Source organism: Hemiscyllium ocellatum, assembly GCF_020745735.1.
Source record: "Hemiscyllium ocellatum isolate sHemOce1 chromosome 27 unlocalized genomic scaffold, sHemOce1.pat.X.cur. SUPER_27_unloc_1, whole genome shotgun sequence".
Classification (NCBI taxonomy): Eukaryota; Metazoa; Chordata; class Chondrichthyes; order Orectolobiformes; family Hemiscylliidae; genus Hemiscyllium; species Hemiscyllium ocellatum.
This window is the reverse complement of record NW_026867476.1, coordinates 4,656,814-4,682,292: the sequence shown is the minus strand read 5'-3', so window position 1 is coordinate 4,682,292 and position 25,479 is coordinate 4,656,814. Positions and strand designations below refer to the sequence as shown.

At 45.0% G+C, this 25,479-nt stretch overlaps 2 protein-coding genes across 2 annotated transcripts in view; one reads left to right on the top strand and one right to left on the bottom strand.

Moving 5' to 3' along the window:
* LOC132807082 (zinc finger protein 208-like) overlaps positions 1-25,479 on the bottom strand; it is a 126,276-nt gene that overhangs the window by 81,987 nt on the left and 18,810 nt on the right. The window lies entirely within an intron of this gene.
* LOC132807094 (zinc finger protein 239-like) lies at positions 1,038-2,846 on the top strand. The gene has a single exon (XM_060821395.1). It carries the CDS (start codon positions 1,155-1,157, stop codon positions 1,851-1,853), a length of 699 nt encoding a protein of 232 aa, XP_060677378.1. The 5' UTR covers positions 1,038-1,154; the 3' UTR covers positions 1,854-2,846.

Genomic DNA, 25,479 nt, shown 5'->3' with positions numbered 1-25,479 from the left:
TGCTCCTTCACAATCTACAGACTCAGAAAATAACACCAACTTATTCCTCTACAAAACACTACATCAGGTTAAATTACTAGCTATAGCTTACATTTTAAGTTTAATCTAACTGTAATTGTTTTCACTAATCCTTTTGTTTTCTCTTCACGTACCCAATTTTCCCCTTTTAATCAATTCTTTTATTGAAACCTGAACTGCTCCCAGTCGTCAGATCTGCTGCTTTATTTTTAGCTAATTTGTACACCACTTCTTTGGATCCAGTCATATCCATCATGTCCCTTGTTAGCTGTAGCTGGGCCACCTTTTGTGTTTTATTTTTTCCGACAGGAAGGGACAACTATTGCAGTTCCTCTGGGTGCTATTTAAATGTTTGTCATTTCTTTCAATAATGTTCCCTAATTTGTTGCAGCCTGTTTGTGCCTCTGGGGACGTTAACCATTGTCTGCTTGGTTGTTCCTCATTAATTTGCATTGTAGATTCACCCCAAATTGAATTTTTTTTGGCTACCCAAAATTAGACCTGCTCACTCTCAGCAGTATCCCGGTGTTGTGGAGTTATCAAAAATGCAGAGAGATGTCAGTCTTGACGTTTTTGCTTTTCTGCCCATGTAAGATCCTGAATCAGCACCTTCAGGAGAATTAGTTTGAATGAAGTGAGAACAGAGCGGGAGAGAGTGTGGGATGGTGCTTTCTTTTCTTTTGTTATTCCTCAAAATTGAATGTTCTGCAGAAAGTAGAATTGCTTATTCTGAATTTCTACCCTGTGCTGACAGTGACTTTTGTAATCTCTTTTTACACAGTATTTGAACATCTGAAGACTGATGTTTCAAACTCAACAGATCCCTAAAACGTTGACTCTCCTGCTCTTCGGATGCTGCCTGACCTGCTGTGCTTTTCCAGCACTGCACTTTTCAACACTGACTGTCCAGCATCTGAAATTCTTACTTTGATGTCAATGTCTGACTGTCACTCAATCCAACAGGACAGCAACGATTTTTGCCTGTGATTCTGAGAAGGAGCAAAGCTTTTTCATTTCTCTTTGAGCATCCTACTGTTCCAGCGCACTGATTGTGGAGCCTGAAACAGTTATACAGCCTGGAAAGAGGAATTCACAGCAGGGAAGAGCAGCATTTGTGTGCGGCTGAAGCATCGGCCATGGAGAAACTGGAGGGATCTCGCCCTGTGGAGAAAATGTGGAAGTGTGGCGATTGCGGGAAAGGCTTCCGTTTCCCATCTGCCCTGGAGACTCATCGGCGCAGTCACACCGGAGAGAGGCCATTTCCCTGCACAGAGTGCAAGAAAGCCTTCAGCAATTCCTATGATCTGCTGAAGCACCGGCGGGTACACACAGGGGAGAGGCCCTTCAGCTGCCCTGAGTGCGGAAAGGGCTTTACCCAGGCCTCCAACCTGCTGACCCACCAGCAGGTTCATATCAAGGAGAGGCCGTTCCTCTGCACTGTGTGTGGGAAGGCCTTCAGCAATTCCTCTGCCTTGCTGACCCACCGGCGGGTCCACACAGGAGAGAGACCCTTCAGCTGCCCCGAGTGCAGGAGGGCCTTTAGCGATTCCTCCGCCCTGCTGAGGCACCGGCGTGTCCACACCGGGGAATGGCCCTTCAGCTGTCCTGAGTGTGGGAAGGGGTTCAGTGATTCCTCCACCCTGCTGATCCACCAGCGAGTCCACACGGGGGAAAGGCCCTTCAGCTGCCCCAAGTGTGGGAAGGGCTTCAGCGATTCCTCCACCCTGCTGACCCACCGGCGAGTCCACACTGGGGAGAGGCCCTTCAGGTGCCCAGTGTGTGGGAAGGGGTTCAGTCAGGTGGGCAACTTGCGAAGGCATGAGCGGCTCCACTAGGGGGAGAGGCCCTTCAGGGGCCCCGAATGCAGGAAGGGGTTCATTTGCTCGGTTAGCTGCTGACCCACCAGTGGGTCCATGTGGGGGAGCGGCCATTTCAGTGAGAGAAGGCATTCTCTTGGGGGTGAGGGTTCAGGGCGGGGAAGAAAACCCCCATCTGATTCACTCATACCCTTTTTAGAGAAGGAAACTGCCTTGTGGGAAAGGATTCACTCAATTGTCCCAGTTGCTTCCTTTACCCAGTCTGGCCTACACGTGACCCACAGCAGTGCAGTTGACTCTACACTGCCCCTTCCCATGGCAAATAAGCAGGGAGAAACTTACTTGGACACAGGGTAGATTAGATTACTTAGTGTGGAAACCGGCCCTTTGGCCCAACAAGTCTACACTGACCCACCGAAGCTCAACCCACCCAGACCCATTCCCCTACATTTACCCCTTCACCTAACACTACGGGCAATTTAGCATGGCCAATTCACCTAGCCTGCACACCTTTGGACTGTGGGAGGAAACCGGAGCATCCGGAGGAAACCCATGCAGACACGGGGAGAATTGTGCAAACTCCACACAGTCAGTCGCCTGAGGTGGGAATTGAACCCTGGTCTCTGGCGCTGTGAGACACCAGTGCTAACCACTGTGCTGTCCACATTGTTTTAAAAAAAAGGTTACTTTTTCTACCCCTTTTTGCTGGGGGATCTGAGGCTGTAACAAAGTTGGGTCACAATGTCATATATTAGATGGAGCAGTGAATGAGTAGCTAGTATCATTAGAAATTGTAAATTTTCGGGAGTGCAGGTACAGCATTGTTTCAGAGGCATTGTAAAGTTTACTGGCAGCACCAGGAGGTGTGGGCTGCGTTCACTGGAAATGATGTGGAGGTGTCAGTGTTGGACTGGGATGGATAAAGTTAAAAATCTCACAGCACCAGGTTATACTCCAACAGGTTTATTTTTCACCCTTGTCCATTTCCCTTGTCCCCCTCCCTCAGCCCACTCCCCCGTTCATTATTAGATTAGATTACTTACAGTGTGGAAACAGGCCCTTCGGCCCAACAAGTCCACACCGACCCGCCGAAGCACAACCCACCCATACCCCTACATATACCCCTTACCTAACACTATGGGCAATTTAGCATGGCCAATTCACCTGACCCGCACATCTTTGGACTGTGGGAGGAAACTGGAGCACCCGGAGGAAACCCACGCAGACACGGGGAGAACGTGCAAACTCCACACAGTCAGTCGCCTGAGGTGGGAATTGAACCCAGGTCCCTGGCGCTGTGAGGCAGCAGTGCTAACCACTGTGCCACCGTGTCTTTAAAATTGGGTATAGTTAAACTGATATATTCAGAAACATGATATTAAAGTCTGAAAACATTCAATTTTTTTAAAGAGCTGCTGAAACCAAAATATGTGCAGTTCAACTATAACTCAGGAAAGACTGTGAGGGGTGAATGGCTTATTCCTAGTCTTGTGAAATTGGTTCCAAGTATGTAGAAATAGAGTCAGAGTTGTATAGCTGGGAAACAAACCCTTCAGTCCACGCTGACCAGATATCCTAAATTAATGTAGTGACCCATTTGCTAGCATTTCGTCCATATCCCCCCTCTAAACCATTCCTACTCAAAAGGCATCTGGATGGGTATATCATGGGCGGCACGGTGGCACAGTGGTTAGCACTGCTGCCTCACAGCGCCTGTAGACCCGGGTTCAATTCCCGACTCAGGCGACTGACTGTGTGGAGTTTGCACGTTCTCCCCGTGTCTGCGTGGGTTTCCTCCGGGTGCTCCGGTTTCCTCCCACAGTCACAAAGATGTGCGGGTCAGGTGAATTGGCCAAGCTAAATTGCCCGTAGCGTTAGGTAAGGGGTAAATGTATGGGTGGGTTGCGCTTCGGCGGGTCGGTGTGGACTTGTTGGGCCGAAGGGCCTGTTTCCACACTGTAAGTCTAATCTAAAAAAAAATAAGTGTTATAATTGTACCAGCCTTGACTACTTCCTCTGGCAGCTCATTCCATGCACACACCACCCTCTGCATGAAAAGGTTACCCCTTAGGTCCCTCATAAATCTTTCCTACCCTAATTCTACACCCTCTAGGTCTGGACTCCCCCCTCCCCTCCAACCCTGGGGAAGACATACAAAAGTTGACTTCCAACTCCCCATTACCTCCATCCCTGGATTCATTCCAGTCACTACAAGTGAATGGGTTTCCTGTCCCCATCCTCTCTCCCTCTCCCGCCCAGAATGGAGAGTTGCCCAGGGAGAGGGAATTTCACTCAAACTCACAACACCATTTCCGCGCAGTGACATCAACAATGGGACAAGGGCAAAGAGTCTGGATGATGGGCTGGGGAAGGAGCATGGTGTGGAGGGGAATGAGGGGTGGGGCAAAGGCGGGTCTCTGCACTGCACCCGCTGCGCAGGGCCGACCCACATTGCGCCTGCGTTGCCCTGGGTGGTTTGCATAAATCCCTTCCCTTCGGAGAATCCCCACAGTGTGGAAGCAGGCCACTCAGCCCAATGAGTCTACACCGACCCTCTGAAGGGTAACCGACCCACACCCATTCCTCTACCCCAATTTCTTGACATTTACCCCTGACTTGTACACCTAAACTGCACATACCTGAGCACTATGTGTAATTTAGCATGGTCAATACACCCTCACCTGGACAAAGTTAAAAATCACACAACACCAGGTTAAGAGTCCCAACAGGTCGCTTTGGAAGGACTAGCGTTCTGACCGCTGCTCCTTGTCGTTGTGGCGAATCAGATCATAAGGCACTGAATTTATGAAAAAACACTGCAGTGTCATGCTCCTGAAATGATATGTTTAACAAACCTGGATTGTTAAGTCTTTCATCTTTTAGAATGGGTTTCAGGTATCATTACAGGATTTCCTGTAAGGCACCTTCTTGAGATAACTTAAGGTTTTATAACAAAAGGTGACATCTTAGCTCAGACAATGGATTGAGGGCAAAGTCTGTCTTATCCCAATCTTGGTCCTATTTTCAAAGTGGAACTTACAAAATATTACATGCCTGCAGATTGTGCATTTTTTGAGCAAAATAGAATGTATCTGCAGTTATCATTTGGTAAATACAAATTGACCCCTTTGGACCTGTGTGTGCACATGAGTTCATGAAAGAGAAAAAGTCTATATCAGTGGTGTATTTCATAACAGATTCTGGTTACTGTACTGTAAATCACAGCTGGCTTCTAATACTTAGATGTAAGGGAGACAGAATTCCTCACGTAGGGCACCTTAAGAATCCTGGGAGACCATTATTTCTGGTTTACTTCTGAATGAACAAACATTAAACACAAGCACCTATTTATTTTGAATTTTGTTTCATTTTTCTTGCTTGATTCCTGTTATGACTACAGTGTCTGGATGGTGGACAGGCTGGGAGATTGACTGAATGTTTTACTGTTCCAGAAGGTGTAAAAGGGGTCAAAGCTTCAGTAGAAATCCTGCAGAGCTGAGAACAGACAACATCTTACTCTGTGGGAACAGGGAGATCAACAGAGGACAGAAATCAGAACCTGAAATCCGAGCTGACACCACACTACCCTGTGATCAGTGCTTTGATTAGCAGTGCTAACCCTCTAGCTTTACTCAGCTTCACATTTTACCAGACTATTGATATTCAGGATCTAATCCTTGTTATCCTGAAGCCATGTCTCTGTAATGAGTCTCCACTCATAATTATTCTCTTCAAAGTGGGCACTGCACTTTTGCTACAATGCAACACACATGCAGACACACTATTTTTAGTTTCAATTTTTGTGGTCTTTGGAATTCAGTTTTGATTGCTGGTGCATTTACTGTCCTTGTCCCTTTTGTGGGGCTATAGTTTCACAGTAATAGAAGTAGGAGTAGGCCATTTGGCCCATCCAGCCGCTCCACCATTCATTAAAGTCATGGCTCATCTATCGCCTCAGTTCCTCCTCCCTGCATTGTCCCAACTACCCTTAATGCCCTTACTGCGCAAAAACCCATCCAACTGTGTCCTGAATCTACTTAATGAAGCTGCCTCGACTGCTCCCTTGGGCACAGAATTCCATAGAGTCACTACTCTCTGGGAAAAGTAGTTCCTCCTCATCTCTGTCCTAAATCCAGTCCCCCAAACCTTGTGACCTAGTCTAATCCACCAGCAGAAATGACTGGATAGGGTAGGGCTTCATTCCCACAGTATAACGAATTCCCACTTTCCACCAAAATCCCAGATGTCTCACTTAGTTACTTGCTGTTTCACAAATGAAAGATTTCACTGTGATTTCTACTGGTCCCAGTAAGGGCAAGACATCTTTGAAAGCTGCTCTGAAAGTCCAGTCCACAACCACACTTCTGCTTTCACCAAAGGCAATGAGCGTTCTACACCACAGAAACTGACCCTTCGGCCCAATTCGTCCATATTGGCCAGATAACCTAAATTAATCTAGTTCTGTTTGTCCCATGTCCCTCTCAACCCTTCCACACAGATGCCTTTTAAATGATGGAATTGTACCAGCCTCCACCACTTCCCTCAGGCAGTTCATTCCGTACATGAACCAACCTCTGTGTGAAAAAGTTGTCCCTCAGGTCCCTTTTAAATCATTCCCCTCTCACCTCTACATAAGCCCTGTCATTGTAGACTCCCCTACCCTGGGAAAAAGACCTTATCCATGCCCCTTGTAAAACTTCTATAAGGTTACCTCAGCCTCCGATGCTCCAGGGAAAATATCCCTGGCCTATTCAGCATCTCCATGTAGTTCAAACCCTCCAAATCTGGCAGCAGCTTCATCAATCTTTTCCAACCCCTTTCAAAATTTCAGGGAGGCCAGAACTTAAAGCAGTCCTCCAAAAATGCCCTAACCAATGCACAGCCACAACATGACCTCGCAACTCCTTTACTCAATGCTCTGACCACAAAGGAAAGCCTTCTTCAATATTCTATCTCCCTATGACTCTACTTTCAAGGAACTATGAACCTGCACTCCAAGGTCTTTGTTCAGCAACACTCCCCTTAACTGTGTCAGTCCTGCCTGGGTTGCTTGTCTAAAGTGCAACACCTCACATTTATAGAGTCAGAGATGCACAGCATGGAAACAGACCCTTTGGTCCAACCCGCCGACCAGATATCCCAACCCAATCTAGTCCCACCTGCCAGCACCTGGCCCATATCCCTCCAAACCTTTCCCATTCATATACCCATCCAAATGCCTCTTAAATGTTACGATTGTATCAGCCTCCACCACTTCCTCTGACAGCTCATTCCATACACGCACCAACCACTGCGTGAAAAAGTTGGCACTTAGGTCTCATTTATATCTTTCCCCTCTCACCCTAGACCTATGCCCTCTAGTTCTGGACTCCCCGACCCCAGGGAAAAGTCTTTGTCTATTTATCATATCCGTGCCCCTTATAATTTTGTAAATCACTATAAGGTCACCTCTCAGCCTCCAATGGTCCAGGGAAAACAGCCCCAGCCTGTTCAGCGTCTCCCTATAGCTCAAATCCTCCAACCTTGGCAACATCCTTGTAAATCTTTTCTGACATTTCTCCAAATTAAGCTCCATCTGCCATTCCTCATTAAGGGCTCCTGCCCGAAGCGTGCCCGATTTTCCTGCTCCTCTGTTGCTGCCTGACCTTTTCCAGCACCACACTAATCTGGACTCTAATCTCCAGTACCCACTTCCACCCACTACATTTCAGCCAATTGCCCATCCCAATAATTCTAATTTATACCAAACTCTCTTTCCCTAGAAGCTGAAAATCTCCATCCCACACACTCTCCCTCCATTTTCTCTTCGCTGAATCTAATCCCTGCTGTACCTCATCCTGAAGGGTCAAAATACTGACTGGCCTGGACAAGACCTTTTAGAACGGAGATAAGGAGAAATTTCTTAGCCAGAGAATGGTGAATCTATGCAATTCGTTGGCAGAGAAGGCAGTGGAGGCCAGATCAGGGAGGATATTTAAGACTGAGATAGGTTCTTAAGTATCAAGGGAATTGAGGGTTACAGGGAGACCTGATGGGCTGAATGGCCTAATTTCTGCTCCGATGTCAGATGGTCTCTTGTCCTGGACACAGAGTGAGAGAATTGGGAGCAGGGTTAGTCTATTTGTTCTTTCGAGCCTGCACCAGCATTGAACAGATCATGACTGAATATGGATCTCCCTACATCTAGGTGGACAGGCTGGGACTTTTTTCATTGGAGCATAGGAGGTTGAGAGGTGACCTCAGAGGTTCAGAAAATCAAGACTGGGATAGATGAGGTGAACGGTGGGTGTCATTTCCCTAGGGTGGGGGTTTCGAGATTGGGAAGCAAATTTTGAAGGTGAGTGGAATGAATGTCCAGACAAAGTGGATGCCGGTACAGCAACAATATTCAAAAGACCTTTGGATAACTACATGAATAGGAAAAAGTTCGAGGGATATGAGCAAGACACAGGCAGGTGGAACAAGGTTAGTTGGAGAACACAGCATAGACTGAAGGGTCTGTTTCTATGCTGTATGATTCTGTATCTTAAACCATTTTCTTGCCTTCCCCCCCATAAACAATCACTTCTTTCTTCTTTAAAAAATAAATGAACTCAGCCTCAAATATATTCAATGACCCTCAAACTGCAGGAAGACATGCCCATTTCTGAACTCAATTCCTCTTGCTGCTAGCTGAAAATGTGTTGCTGGAAAAGCGCAGCAGGTCAGGCAGCATCCAAGGAGAAGGAGAATCTACGTTTCGGGCATGAGCCCTTCTTCCTCTTGCTGATATACCACTTGCCTTGCTGATTGCTTGTTGCACCTGTCTGACAACTGGCCTTGACTGGTGTAGAAGGACGCTGAGGCCCCTTTGTGCATCCACACATCATGCCAGGTGAAGGGCTCGTGCCCAAAACATTGAATTCCCTGCTCCTCGGATGCTGCCTGAACTGCTGTGCTTTTCCAGTGCCATAATTTTCAACTCTGATCTCCAAAATCTGCAATTCTCACTTTCTCCACATTCCAATAAATTGCCATTTAAATACACCTCCTTTCTGCTTTTTTCTTCCCACAGCAAATGTTATAACCTCACATTATGCTATTGTACTTGTCATGTGTTTGCCAATTGTGGTCTCTCCATTGTAGAGAAGACCGAGCATAAACTTGGGTAATAGTTCGCCGAGCATCACAGCAGGATCCACAGAGGCCAATCGGACCTCCCAGTCACCACCCGTTTTAATTCCCCTTTCCACTCCCTTTCTGACATGATTATCTTAAGCCTCCTCCATTGCCACAATGAACCAAACTGCAAATTGGAGGAACAACACATCATCTTCCACCTGGGCAGCCTTACAGCCTGGAGAACTCAATGTTGAGTTTCAATTTCAAATAACCTCCCTTTCCATCCCTTGACTCCCTTGCCAGTCCCACCCCCTTCCTTTCACTCCTCTTTGCCCCCAACCAGATTCCTTCTTCCCATTGACCAACCAGGTCCTACCCTCTCCACCCTGCCCTGACACCACCTTGTTCTGCAGCTCCCCCTACATCCACTCCCAGTCCTGAAGAAGGGTTACATCCAAAACGTCGACTTCTCCACCTCCTGATGCTGCCTGGTTTGCTCTGTTCTTCCAGTCGAGACACTGACCAACTTTTCCTGAGTCTGTCCCCTTCCTGGATTCACTTCTTTTCCTTTCAGTCTCTGCAAGTAAACAATTGAACCCCAGAATGAAAAATAAATGTAAATGGTGGTGAGAAAAAGAGTGCTGTACCCACAGATATTGGACAGCAGAAAGAAGTTGCAGTCTGGACTGAAGCTCAATCTTCAGTTAGAGAGAGGAGCAGCAGGAGCTTTAGAAGCTCATGGTCCACTTTCCACATTCAGACAATAGGGGACTCTGATTGGCAGGAGGACAAGTCTCTTTCTGGTCCTCCAGTGCTCCTTATTGGTCCATCAAAAGAAGATCTCCCGTCTTTTCTGCCGACAGCGAGGAACATGCTCAAAGTTTTGGTGACACCTGCGAACATGCGCCTGTTTGTTGACACCGAAGAGGGTACACAATATGCTCTGTGGCAATGCTGGTGTTACTGACCAGATTGTGTGTCCAAATGCCAATAGGAGAAGAAAAGGGTAAAGCCACATTTCCCCCCCTCACGTGGCTCGACATTTTATTGCTTTTGCATTTTTTCTGGCTGCTCAACATTTTTATGTCTTTTCCTCAGTGTAGGGGTGAAGTTCGGCATTAGAGGACATAGGTGTAGGATGAGAGCGGAAAGATATAAAAGGTACCTAAGGGGCAACTTTTACATGCAGACAGTGGGGTGGTGTGTGTATGGAATGAGCTGCCAGAGGAAGTGGTGGAGGCTGGTACAATTACAGCACTTAAAAGGATCTGAATGAATAGGAATGGCCGAGAGGGATGAATCAAGCACTGGCAAATGGGATTAGATTAATTTAGGATATCTGGTCAGCATGGACAGATTGGACCAAAGGGTCTGTTTCCGTGCTGTACATCTCTGACATCTCTAAATAATAAGTATACTTTGACAAATAACAAACTATATCTACGTTAACAAAGCTTAGTACATCACATACTTTACTAACCATTCTCAACAAGTCTTCAATGACTGAGGAACATATACATGCTGGTGCATAATCTCCTTCACTAGTATTTACACACTACTCTAAACAATTGCACAAGTTGCAGCAAGGATAAAAAAAGCATAAGGATTAAAAAAAATGTTAGGATAAAAAACACGAATTTTTTTAAAGGGTAAAAAGCACAAGCGCCAGTAAAGGCAGATGGAAAGTGAGTGTAAAATGTCACTATGACAGGACAGGCCCCACATTCCTTCCCCTCCGTCCCCCCCACAACCTGCCTCACCTTTCACCTCCCGGGCCCAGTACCTTCCAGGTGGCCCCATAGTTGACACAGGGGCCGCCCCACGACCAGTAGAACTCCACCACCCAGGCGGCCGACCAGTTCCCAAACAGGCCCTTAACCCCACCCACCTCCAGAATGGTCACCGGCTCCTGCCTGCTGTACAGCCGGCCGGTGTGGCCGTGACACAGCAGCTGCGCCAGGAAGGCGGCGGTGACCAGTGACGGGGGTCTGCCCCGGGCCGCACGGCGCCATTTTCCTAACGGCCGCCGCTTCCCCGCTCGAGCGACTTCTCCTCCCAACCGCCTTCGCCCCCGCGTGACGTCTGCACGGGGGGATGGGCGGGGCCGGGGGAGCCTCACCGTCACCAAGCAACAGCCACCTCGCGCTACAACTGCTCATTCACAAAAACAAACTCTCCTGGCTCACTCTGCAGCTGCAGGGGGGACACTGCCACGTTTCGAGGAGCCCTGTCTACATTGGGAAAGCTCACGGTTCCATTTAAAGAAACATTCCGACATAATAACGGAACGTCGTCATATCTAAAGGGGGAATTCTGGATTTTATTCTTTTTTTTTCTTTTTTTTCTTTCTACTGACACTGGTCCAGCTCAAGTAAGGGGAAAATACCTGAGTGGTCAAGTGACAAGCAGTGCCCTTCTGTTTATTTTTTTCTTTTTAAAGGCCTTTTTTTCTCTTTTTTTTTAGTGTGTGTGTGTGCAGGTGTGAGACACAGTGAGAGACACAAAGTGCACAAATCTTTATTCAATTTCCACCACCAGGAAAATAGGAAAACACCCGAGTGGCCTGTGACAAGCAGTGCCCTTCACATCAAAGGGCAATGCTGTGTGATCAAACAGTGAAGGGGAGGGCAGGGCCTAAATCAAAATAGAGTTGGAGGGGGAAATGATGCACTCCACTCCCTGCGGCGCCCACCTCTCCCTGAACAACTCCAGGGTGTTGGTGGACACCGCGTGCTCCTTCTCTAAGGACTAACGTAACCACAGAAGAGGGGCAGGCAGTCGGCCCTAACGACCCCCTCCACGGCCCACTGCCTGGACCTGTTTATGGCCAGTTTGGCCAGGCCCAGGAGCAGACCCACGAGGAGGTCTTCAGACCTGCCCTCCCTCCTCCGCACCGGGTGCCCGAAGATCAGGAGCGTGGGACTGAAGTGCAATCAAAAACAGAGGAGAAGGTTTTTCAGAAAATCAAAGAGGGATTGCAAACGCCCACACCCAATATACACATGGTCCACAGACTCCACAGCACCACAGAACAAGCAGTTGGGCTAATTCTGGATTTTAAAGGGCATGGACATCTTAACGGGCTATTTCTGCAAATAAAGAGATTTAAATGGACAGATTATATTTCAAAGGGGTATGGGCACATTCAAAGGGATACCTTAAAAGGTAAATTGACACAGTCATATCTAAATGAATCAAAGTTCGAAGAGACATTGCCCTATTTATAAGTAGAAATATCCCTTTAAGAAATGGTCATATCAAAAAGGATATACATTATAGAGGGCCAAGATTGTGCTTACAGGAACATATTTAAAGGACTTAGCTACACGTAAAGGGGCATTTTTATATCTTTTTAAAGAGATACACTGAAATCTAAAGAGACTTGGTCACAATTATAAATGCATGATAATATTTAGTTAAAAATCACACAACACCAGGTTATAGTCCAATGGGTTTAATTGGAAGCACTAGCTTTCGGAGCGCTGCTCCTTCATCAGATGATTATGGAGGACACAAGTCTAAGGTACAGAATTTATAGCAAAAATTTACAGTGTGATGTAACTGAAATTATACATTGAAAAATACCTTGATTGTCTGTTGAGTCTTTCATCTGTTCGAATACCATGATAGTTTCACTTCTTTCATGTGAAAAATCACAAAATTTTTTTTAAGTTGCATTGTCAGGTTAGCTGTAACAATTGATGATAGCTAGACAATATGTTGAAGGTGTTAGCCCCCTGTGTTCTCTGTCTATGCCATGATGTTTAGATCGATTCTAATCTAAAAAGTGAGATAACAGAGTTTTATATGAATTTATGCAGTTTTTGAGCAAAGTACAGTGTAACTCTGGATGATTTGAGCTATAGGGAGAGGCTGAACAGGCAGAGGCTGTTTTTCCTGGAGCGTTGGAGGCTGAGGTTTACAAAATTATGAGGGGCATGGATAGGATAAATAGGCAAAGTCTTTTCCCTGAGGTGGGGAAATCCAGAACTAGAGGGCATCGGTTCAGGATGAGAGGAGAAAGATGTAAAAGAAACACAGAGGGTGGTTCGTGTATGGAATGAGCTGCCAGAGGAAGTGATGGAAGATAGTACAATTGCAACATTTAAAAGCATTTGGATGGGTATATGATGAGGAAGAGTTTAGAAGGATATGGGCCAAGTGCTGGAAAGTGGGACTATTGGGTTGGGATATCTGGTTGGCATGGACGGGTTGGATCGAAGGGTCTATTTCCGTGCTGTACATCTCTATGACTTTATGACTCTATAAAGTGTCATTACAAATTTGATAGATCAAACAATCTCAGATCCTCCAATCCTGGCAACATCCTTGTAAATCTTTTCTGAACCCTTTCAAGTTTCACAACATCTTTCTGATAGGAAGGAGACCAGAATTGCATGCAATATTCCAAAAGTGGCCTAACCAATGTCCTGTACAGCTGCAACATGACCTCCCAACTCCTGTACTCAATACTCTGACCAATAAAGGAAAGCATACCAAACGCTTTTTTCACTCTCCTATCTACCTGCGACTCCACTTTCCAGGAGCTATGAACCTGCACTCCAAGTTCAACAACACTCCCTAGGACCTTACCATTAAGTGTACATGTCCTGCTAAGATTTGCTTTCCCAAAATGCAGCACCTTGCATTTATCTGAATTAAACTCCATCTGCCACTTCTCAGCCCATTGGCCCATCTGGTCAAGATCCTGTTGTAATCTGAGGTAACCCTCTTCGCTGTTCACTACACCTCCAATTTTGGAGTCATCTGCAAACTTACTAACTGTACCTCTTATGCTCGCATCCAACTCATTTATGTAAATGACAAAAAGTAGAGGACCCAGCACCGATCCTTGTGGCACTCCACTGGTCACAGGCCTCCAGTCTGAGAAACAACCCTCCACCACCATCCTCTGTCTTCTACCTTTGAGCCAGTTCTGTATCCAAATGGCTAGTTCTCCCTGTATTCCGCGAGATCCAACCTTGCTAATCAGTCTCCCATGGGGAACCTTGTCGAATGCCTTACTGAAGTCCATATAGATTACATCTACCGCTCTGCCCTCATCAATCCTCTTTGTTACTTCTTCAAAAGACTCAATCAAGTTTGTCAGACATGATTTCCCGCGCACAAAGCCATGTTGACTATCCCTAATCAGTTCCAAATGCATGTACATCCTGCCTTTCCAAATACATGTACATCCTGTCCCTCAGGATTCCCTCTAACTTGCCCACCACCGACATCAGGCTCACTGGTCTATACTTCCTTGGCTTGCCCTTACCACCCTTCTTAAACAGTGGCACCACGTTTGTCAACCTCCAGTCTTCTGGCACTTTACCTGTGACTATCGATAATACAAATACAAGAGGCCCAGTAATCACTTCTCTAGCTTCCCACAAAGTTCTAATGTATACCTGATCAGGTCCTGGGGATTTACCCACCTCTCTGCCTTTCAAGATACACAGTACTTCCTCTTCTGTAATATGGACATTTTTCAAGGTGTCACCATCTATTGCCCTACATCTATATCTTCCATATCCTTTTCCACAGTAAATACTGATGCAAAATACTCGTTTACTATCTCCCCTATTTTTCGTGGCTCCACACAAAGCCCACCTTGCTGATCTTGGAGGGGGCCTATTCTCTCCCGAGGTACCCTTTTGTCCTTAATGTATTTGTAAAAACACTTTGGATTCTCCCTAATTCTATTTGCCAAAGCTATCTCATGTCCCCTTTTTGCCCTCCTGATTTCCTTCTTAGGTATAATCCTACTGCCTTTATACTCTTCTAAGGATTCACGCAATCTATTCTGTCTATATGTAACATATGTTTTCTTCTTTTTCTTGACCAAACCCTCAATTTCTTTAGTCATTCAGCATTCCCTATACCTACCAGCCTTCTCTTTCACCCTGACAGGAGTATACTTTCTCTGGATTCTTGTTATCTCATTTCGCTTCGGCGGGTCGGTGTGGACTTGTTGGGCCGAAGGGCCTGTTTCCACACTGTAAGTAATCTAATCTAATCTGAAGTCTTCCCATTTTCCAGCCGTCCCTTTACCTGCAAACATCTGCCTCCAATCAGCTTTCAAAAGTTCTTGCCTAATACCGTCAAAATTGGCCTTTCTCAAATTTAGTGCTTCAACTTTTAGATCTGGTCTATCCTTTTCCATCATTATTTTAAATCTAATAGAATTGCAGACGCTGGACACAAAGTGCTCTCTCACTGACACCTCAGTCACCTGCCCTGCCTTATTTCCCAAGAGTAGGTCAAGTTTTGCACCTTCTCTAGTAGGTACATCCACATACTGAATCAGAAAATGTTCTTGTACACACTTAACAAATTCCTCTCCATCTAAATCCTTAACACTATGGCAGTCCCAGTCTATGTTTGGAAAGTTAAAATCCCCTACCATAATCACCCTAATATTCTTACAGATAACCAAAATCATTTACAAATTTGTTTCTCAATTTCCCTCTGACTATGAGGGGTTCTATAATACAATCCCAGTAAGGAGATCATTGCTTTCTTATTTCTCAGTTCCACTCAAATAACATCCCTGGATGTTTTTCCAGGAATTTCCTCCCTCAGCACAGCTGTAATGCTATCCCTTATCAAAAACGCCAGGCCCCTCCTCTCTTGCCTCCCTTTCTGTCCTTCCTGTAGCATTTGTATCCTGGAACATTAAGTTGCCAGTCCTGTCCATCCCTCAGCCACACTTCTTAATTGCAATGAAATTCCAGTCCCATGTACCTAACCATGTTCATCTGTCTTCCCTGTTTGGCCTCTTGCATTGAAATAAATGCAGTTTAATTTATAATTTCTACCTTGTTCTCTGCTTTGTCCCTGCCTGCCCTCACTGTTTGACTTGCTTCTTTTCTCAACTGTACCAGTCACAGGTTGATCTCTTTCCTCACTGAGTCCCACTCCCACCACCAGCTTAAATCCTCCCAAGCAGCTCTGGAAAATCTCCCTACCATGACATTAGTCCTATTCCAATTTAGGTGCAATCCATCCTTCTTGTACAGGTCACTTCTACCCCAGAAGAGAATCCAATTATCCAAAAATGTGAATCATTCCCCATACACTAGCTCCTCAGCCATGCATTCATCTGCTATATCCTCCTATTCCTACCCTCGCTAGCTTGTAGCACCAGGAGTAATCCAGATATTACTACTCTCAAGGACCTCCTTTTTAAATCCCTACCTAACTCTCCATATTCTCCTTTCAGAATCTCATCGTTTTCGCTTCCTCTGTCGTTGGTTCCAATGTGTACAATGACCTCCTGCTAGGCCCTCTCCCCCTTGAGAACATTCTGCACCCTGAGATATCTTTGATCCTGGCACCAGGGAGTTAACAAACTGCTCAGTGATGCCTGGTTTGGGTTCCAGCAGGGCCACTCAGCTCCAGACCTCATTACAACCTTGGTCCAAACATGGACAAATTCTGGTTTTTCGCTGCTGGCCACTGAAACATCCGTCTGTGCCTCAGACTCGAGAAACCCCGATCACAATTGATTTCTTGGAACCTGACGTACCCCTCATTGCATTAGAACCAGTCTCGATACCAGAAACTTGGCTACTTTCGCTACGTTCCCCCGAGAATCCATCACCTCTCCTCACCCGGGTAATTAAGATACATACCTGAGTTAGCAGAGCCTGTTCCCTCCCTGGATTCACTCCAGTTGCTCCAAGCGATAGAACATAGAACATAGAACAATACAGCACAGAACAGGCCCTTCGGCCCACGATGTTGTGCCGAACATCTATCCTAGATTAAGCACCCATCCATGTACCTATCCAATTGCTGCTTAAAGGTCACCAATGATTCTGACTCTACCACTCACACGGGCAGCGCATTCCAAGCCCCCACCACTTTCTGGGTAAAGAACCCACCCCTGACATCTCCCCTATACCTTCCACCCTTCACCTTAAATTTATGTCCCCTTGTAACACTCTGTTGTACCCGGGGAAAAAGTTTCTGACTGTCTACTCTATCTATTCCTCTGATCATCTTATAAACCTCTATCAAGTCACCCCTCATCCTTCGCCGTTCCAACGAGAAAAGGCCGAGAACTCTCAACCTATCCTCGTACGACCTATTCTCCATTCCAGGCAACATCCTGGTAAATCTTCTCTGCACCCTCTCCAAAGCTTCCACATCTTTCCTAAAGTGAGGCGACCAGAACTGCACACAGTACTCTAAATGTGGCCTAACCAAAGTCCTGTACAGCTGCAACATCACTTCACGACTCTTGAATTCAATCCCTCTGCTAATGAACGCTAATACACCATAGGCCTTCTTACAAGCTCTATCCACCTGAGTGGCAACTTTCAAAGATCTATGTACATACACCCCAAGATCCCTCTGTTCCTCCACTTGACTAAGAACCCTATCGTTAACCCTGTATTCTGCATTCTTATTTGTTCTTCCAAAATGGACAACCTCACACTTGGCAGGGTTGAACTCCATCTGCCACTCCTCAGCCCAGCTCTGCATCATATCTAAGTCCCTTTGCAAACAACAACAGCCCTCCTCACTGTCCACAACTTCACCAATCTCTGTATCATCTGCAAATTTACTGACCCACCCTTCGACTCCCTCATCCAAGTCATTAATAAAAATTACAAACAGCAGAGGACCCAGAACTGATCCCTGCGGAACTCCACTTGTAACTGGATAGATTTTACCGCCACCCCTCCCTCCCACAATGAAACTGACAGGGCTACTTCCACGTTGTGGCGTCATCGATGAAGCAAGGGGACAGCAGCCTGCGCCTGCTCCAGATGCCCGGCCGGCACTGAGCTGGCTTGCAGTCTGCTATAATCCCTTCGGCCCAGAGAATTCCCACAGTGTGGAAGCAGGCCACTCAGCCGAGGACTCAAAACCAACCCCCCAAAGGGTAACCCACCCACATCCATTCCCCTACCGTTCTACATTTATCCCTGACTAATGCACCTAACCTGCACATCCCTGGACACAACAGGTAACTTAGCATGGCCAATCCCACCTAACCTGGACAAAGTTTAAAAAAAATCAAACATCACCAAGTTATAGTCCAACAGGTTTATTTGGAAGGACTAACATTCACAGCACAGCTCCTTCATCAGGTGGTTGTGGAGAATAGCAGAATTCATGGAGAAACATTACAGTGTCCTGCCACTGAAATGATAGATTGAACAAACCTGGATTGTTAAGTCTTTCATCGTTTAGAATGGGTTGCAGGTATCAATAATATGTAAATCCCACACCTTCAAAAAGATAAACTAAGGTTTTATAACAAAAGGTGACATCTTAGCTCAGACAATGCATTAAACGTGTGAGGCCAGAGCCCATTTGTATCACAATTTTGAGTCAGACTGGTTCTATTTCCAAAGTGAACTTACAAAATATTACATGGATTGACTGCCTGCAGATTGTGCATTTTTTGTGCAAAATAGAATACATCTACAAACATAATTCTGCAAGTACCAATTCACCCCCATGGACCTGTGTGTGTGCACGAGGGAGAGAAAAAGTCTATTTCTGTGCTGTATATCTCTATGCGTATTTGATAACAGATGCTTTTATTCTGTTTGTGTAAATATTGTTGAAAATCATAGCTGGGTACTAATAGATGTAAGGGAGAGAGAATTCTGGGAGAGCCCTATTTCTGATTTACTTCCTAATGAACAAACATTAAGTTCGAACACCTATGTACTTTTAATTTTGTTTCATTTTTCTTGTTTGATTCCCTGCTATGACTACACACTGTGTCTGGTCAGTTGACAGGCTGGGGGATTGTGGGTTGGTTTTCGATTGACTGAATTTTTATTGTTCTGGAAGGTGTAAAAGTTGGGGGGGGGGGGGGCGGTGGAGTCAAAGCTTCAGCAGAAATCCAGCAGAGCTGAGAACAGACTGACATCTTATTCTGTGGGAACAGGTAGACCAACAGAGAAACCAGGACCTAAAATCTGAGCTGACACCAGATTACCCTGTGATCAGTGCTTTGATAAGCAGGGCCAACCCTCTGCCTTTACCTAGCTTCCCATTTGACTACCCCTCCATATTCAGGATCTAATCCTGGTCATCCTGAAGCCATGTCTCTGCAAGGAGTCACAATGTGTGCAGTCTCTTCAACGCGTGCAGTCAATTCATTCACTTTTGTTACAATGCAGCTCACATTCAGACACACTGTTTTTAGTTTCAATTTTTGTGATCTTTTGAATCCAGTTTTGATTGCTGGTATATTTACTCTCCTTATCCCGTTCTATCTGAAATTCATTCTCCAGATCACTACATTGCTCACCAGGCTTGATTTGGATTGGCCATGCTAAATTTCCCATAGTGTCCAGGGATGTGCAGTTTGGTGGGGTAGCCATGGGAAATGCAGGGTTATAGTTTCATAGTAATAGGAAGAGTAGGCCATTGGCCCGTCAAATCTGCTCCGCCATTCATTAAGATCATGGCTGACCTATCCATCATCTCAGCTCCTCCTACCTCTATTGTGCAAACTACCCTTAATCCTCCACCATCCAAAAACCCACCCAACTGTTTCTTGAATACACTCTACTACTTCGTTGGGCAGAAAACTCCACAGATTCACTACTCTTCAGGAAAAGTAGTTCCTCATCTCTGTCCTAAATCTACTCCCCCTCATCTTGAGGCAGAGTCTCATCCACCAGCAGAAATGACTGGATAGGGTACATCCCCACAATTCAAAGAATTCCCACCTTCCCAGATGTATTCACTCACTCGGTTGCTGTCTCACAAATGAAAGATCTTATTGCAACTTCTCCTGTTCCCAGTCAAGACAAAACATCTTTGAACGTGGCTCTGAAAGTCCAGTCTTCACAACCACACTCCTGCTTTCACAGAAGCCGATTAGGGTCAGACACCACGGAAACAGACCCTTTGGCCCAACTTGTCTGTGCCAACAAGAAATCCTAAATTTATCTAAATTATTTGCCAGCATTTGACCCATATCCCTCTAAACCCATCCTCTTCATATCCCCATCCAGATGTCTTTTAAATGTTGTAATTGTATCAGCCTCCACCACTTCCTCTGGCAGCCTTTTCCATACATGCACCACCCTCCATGAAAAAGTTGCCCCTCAGGTCCCTTTTAAATCATTCCCCTCTTACCCCTAACATACACCCTCTAGTTTTGGACTTCCCTATCCTGGGTACTCACCCTATCCTGCCCCTTATAATCATCTATAAAGGTCACCCCTCAACCTCCAATGCTCCTGGGAAAATATCCCTGGCCTATTTAGCCTCTCCCTGTGTCTCAAACTCTCCAACTCTGGCAAGAGTGCAAGAGTCTTGTAAATCTTTTCTGACCTCTTTCAAAGTTTCACAACATCTTTCCTATAACAGGGAGACCAGAACTGAATACAGTATTCGAAAAGTGGCCTAACCAAAGTCCTGTACAGCCACACCATGACTTCCCAACTCCTTTACTCAATGCTCTTACCAATAAAGGAAAGCATACCAAATACCTTCTTCACTCTTCTCTCTACCTAAGACTCCCACTTTCAAGGAACTGTGAACCTGCGCTGTTAAAGTACAGATATGAGACGGCCCAGAGAATTCCTTGTGGACTCAGACCCGTAAGCCTCTTTCTTGGTGCGTCCTGGAGATCGTACTCTTTGAAAGTCTGGGATAAAAAAAAACTCTTACAGACAGATTAGTTTAATTTTAGTCATCCCCTTTACTTACCAATAGCATCACTGTTACAACATAACACTAAGCCAAACTAGCTAGGTTCTAATAACCTAGGAGAGTAGGGTACCAGCTGTTCATGAACCCCAGCAGGCTACTCCAATCAACTGATACAAAGTGGCTTCCTTTATACAAACATTGCATGTTCTTAATTAGACAAACAACAGTGAAAGACAATAATTCGTAAGGAAGAAAGGTTAATGGACAGGTCTGTGTGTGCTTGACTAAGCACTCCCACAGGCCCTAAGCCATTCATCAGGTGGGAAAAACATACCCAGCCGGGTTAAGCGCTTGCTAGCGAGATAAACTCCTGTCATAAAGAGGTACCAGTCTCAGCTAATTGGAGAATTCATACATAACCTTGCACAGCTCACATGTCAGATACAATGGAATTACAAAATGGCTTCTAGCAAGGAAGGCAAACTTTTGACCATAAAATGGGTTCCTAACTCACTGTGCCAAAATCTCCTCAATTTTCGGTCTAGAATAATTTCTAAGCGAGGAGCAGACTCCTGCTTTTTAAGCCCTGAATCATTCTGTGCCTGAGGCTGAGATGTTACCTTAATGTTGCATTTAAACTGATTCATTAGTTTTTGAATTAGACATGCTTTCTTTTCAGGGTTGTAATTCAAATTCAAACAAGACATAAGATCTGATTAGTTAGAACTGACAGTGAGGCAGTCTGTGACGTCGGTAGAGTAGTCTGCAAGAACAGCAAGTTAAAGCTTCATCAATATTACCTTTTACAGAGTTTGTGTTTAATAACCAGTAATGGCTACTCAATTCCATCATACAATTAAATTCAATCCATAGCAGGTAATCACTAAGAGTTAATTTTCTACTTGCTCCAACAACCTCAGCACCAAAATGGTCTCTCTCTCTCTATTGTTCTTTTGAACTCTCGATTCAGGGACTTGTAACAGCAAAGATGTTTTGTCCTCTGTCTGCCTCACTTGCAAGGGGTAATAAGAATCCATTATAATTGACAGGACCTGACTGTCAAATACAAGGCTTTTGATAGTACCGAGTTTTGTTTCGGGGTCAGAATCAAATGTTGTCATTCATTTCACAAGGAAACAGCCGTGAATGTTATCAATTGGTGTCCTGTTCACACAGATTCACTAACACTAAGGCAAATGTTCTTAATTACCTTAGGGCATCCTGTTATCACTTGGTGAGCACAGATGTTTTGATCTTCTGTATACCTTGAGTTCCCCCCTTTTTCTGAGTCTTCCTGCTTATTTTCTAGTGTGCAGCAAATGTGTTCTATAATTTAACATTACATTTTAGTCTAAATGTTTAAAGCTGAAAATGTGTTGCTGGAAAAGCACAGTAGGTCAGGCAGCATCCAAGGAGAAGGAGAATCGACGTTTCAGGCATGAGCCCTTCTTCAGGAACCTTCTAAATGTTTAAAGACAAGTTTTAAGGCAATAGACTTTCTCATTCCCTCCTTTTGTCATTTCATGACAACTACTTGGCTTACATAAGTATAACTAATCCATTCAGTCGATTTGAATTTTCAATAAAGTCAAGTGCCTCCTCTGGTGAGTCATTACCCAGAGGAGCAGAGTCTGAAAGATACTGGATTTCAGCATGAAAGTTCGGGCATGGAGGTACAGGGGTAGACAAGGAACGATTAACCAGATTCCTCTTTGGTTTAGGTGAAAAGCTACGTACGGTCCATTTCACACATAAGTGGACAACCATATATATTCCTAGAATGAGACCAAGAACTATCTGGATGTCCCACACGATCCATCCGCACAGCGACCATAGCCAGCAAGCAACACTTCAGCCACATGAATTGAGTGACGGTGGGGCAGGTATCTTCCTTGCGTCTTGACCCGGTTTGTTGACAATTTGTCATCATTCAAAATGTCTTTCAAAAAATCATCGATGTAGGTGCAACATTGCGGGCCAATGACTGAACAAGCGCCTCCTTCTTTAGCAAGGAGGGGATCTAGCAGTCTCCTATAAGTATTTGTTCACCAGCTTCAAAGCGTGGGCAGTTGAGTGGGCATGTTTTTCGATGTCATACGCAAGGTTGCTTATCTGATCGAGAGCCATCTCAACACCCCAGTCAGGAATAAGACCTGGTCCACCAGGTTTGTTGATGGAAGGTGATGTGCAAGTCCTGTTTTATTTTTTCCCTCTACTTTTTATTCCGTATCGATTCACATGTTGATGGGCGTTCCATTCATCATCTACTCAGCTACTTCATGGTGGAGGGTGTTGTAAGGAGTTGTAAGGTGTATATGAGGGCACAACGTCCGTACCAGTCATTGGGTAACTATGGGTAGGCTTTGTTTTCACATAGCCAGTGAAGGCTAGAAGGAGTTCCAAGGGCGCACTTCTGCAAGTGAATGACGAGTCCACTCAGAGCAACAACTGAATCTTGGAAACAATGGGTGCTATCAAACGTCTGGTTGTCAAAGTGTATAAATGGATGGAGAGCAGGAGTATGACCAGTGTCTTTTATAATATTTTTGCATAGTTTTTATTTCAGTTGCCCCATGTCGTAGGTACGGGAAGGTCTTTCAATGCACCATTCTAACAGCAGATCAACGTTAATGGTGAATCCTTCAGGTTTGTCAGTGCACTTCACACAGCAACTCACTTCTACCAAATGGGTTTTTCCCATTGCATATGTGGGTGAGTCCTACTTATACACTGTACATCAGCATGATAGAAGAGCGAGCAGATAACACATGGATTAGGGGGTTTAGCTTGAATAAAGAAACCATTTATTTATTTGGTCTTTCTTTATCTTTCCAGCTCGTCTTGTTAATTATGAATATAGGAAACGTATTCCTGTCAGTGGCAGTAGGTCAGATGGGAGAAGATTCCATAGAGAAGGTATAGATGGTCAGACTCATGGCTATAGGCGCCTTAGAGTTTAGTGATTTTGGCACTATGTCCTCAACACTGCAATCTGTACCGTTCATTTTGAGAAAGGAACAGACAAACATTCCAAAATAACAGTTTGCGGTTGACAGAGCGGATGAGGTTATGGAATTGTGCCATCTCGTGATGACTGGCATAGATGTGTTGTGAGGATGACAATAAGGTCAAGAGTGATGTTTGGATACACAATGAGAGCAGTTGAAATGAGTTTCAACTGGGCACCTGCATTCATGACTCCCAATGGTTTTACTGCAGGTTTAATTTATACAGTCACATTGGAGTTTTAGCCATTCTGAGATATCACAGATGGGTTGGTTACATCTGGGAGGATGTACTTGGGTTGGGCTTTCATCGGATGTCTGTAGCAGTACTAACACTAGGACTGAGGGAGATACAAGCTTGCAATGTCCTTTGTAGACCCATGTTGAACATCCTTCTAACTTTACTGCAATTTCTGTTGTCAAAAGAATTTGATAAGGACCTTTCCAGCGGGGGCCTAAGTTTTCACAATTAAAGTCTTTCAATAGTGCATAGTCACCAGGGTTAATGCCTTTAAACATTGGAGCTCTTTCTTCTTCCTTGCCTGGTACTCGATAGGCTTCTTTGACCTGTTGACAAGACTGTCATCAGGTAGCTGTGCATTTCTTCTGCCATGATATGCACATCAACAGGGTGTTGGACAGTTAATGGTGCAGACCAGGGAGTCCTCAGGAGCTTTCCATATAATCAGTTCAGCTGCCAAGAATCCTGTCTTTTTCAGTGTCATGGTTCTCATATTAGAAAGGGAAACTGGGAGTACTTGCAGCCAATTAAGGCTCATTTCTTCTACCAACTTGCTTAGCTGACCTTTTAAGGCTGTCTCTAAAATTCCCGCTGCTCGGCACAATGGAGTTTTTGATTCATATTCAAACTCTTACATAGTGCCTTGTTTAGCTCCGCACAAAAGTGGGGGGGCCATTATCAGAAGAGACCATTACTGATATTCCAAATCTGGGTATGATTTCCCTTAGTAGAATTTTACAAGTAGTTGTTGCTGTGCAGTCAGTAAAAGCTTCAATCTATTTACTAAATACATTGATTATCACTATGTATTTAGCAAATTAGATTTTATAGAGATAATGAGATGTCATTGTTATAAGTACTGTTATAATTCTTACAATACTTATAACAATGACATCTAGGTAACTATAAAGTCTAACTGGATAGCATCAAAAGGTGCACATGGCAAGGGCATTTCACCTGGTAGACACTTTACTCCTTTCCCAGGATTATGCTTTTGACAAATTAAGCAATTTGCAGCTGCTTGTTTTGCTTTCTCTTGCAGGTAGGGATTCCATCAAGTTTGGAGATTTCTGTCCACCATTCCCTCCTTACGTACACGCATATGTGTGTGAACATAATCAATAGAATAGGCAGAAGTGAGTCAGGCAGACATGTCTGTCCCACCGGCATAACCCAAAGCTTATTGTAACTATTTACATAACAACCATGGTTCATCCATCTTCGTCTTTCCTCATCTTTCCTCATCAGAGGCATCCCCCGATGGGTCCGTATTTGCTTAAGGTCAGGCACGGTCGGGGATTTAAAAGAGGAAATAGGAGAATCTCCCTTTGGTTTCCTATTTGTCATTTGAGTAACCATGTCATTTTGTTCAAAAGCTGCTTTCTTAGCAGCCGCATCAGTGGCATTGTTGCCTTTAGTGCCATTGGAAGCAAATTAGGAGTGAACAGAACATTTGGTAATTGCCAACTGAGAGGGGAGTTGAATAGCACTGAGGAGATTAGTAACATAGACAGCTTTGAGGAGAAGGATTCCTGAGGTCAGGAAACTGCGCTGATGCCAGAACGTAGCGGGAATCATAGACTTCCCTTCAGCAAGTATACAGGCACAGGTGAGAGCAAGGAGCTCAGCTTGCTGGGCAGAACACAGTGTGTCAAAAGAA

Excerpts from the sequence above, each read along its gene's own strand:
- LOC132807094 (XM_060821395.1), top strand. The coding sequence starts at position 1,155 with ATGGAGAAACTGGAGGGATCTCGCCCTGTGGAGAAAATGTGGAAGTGT.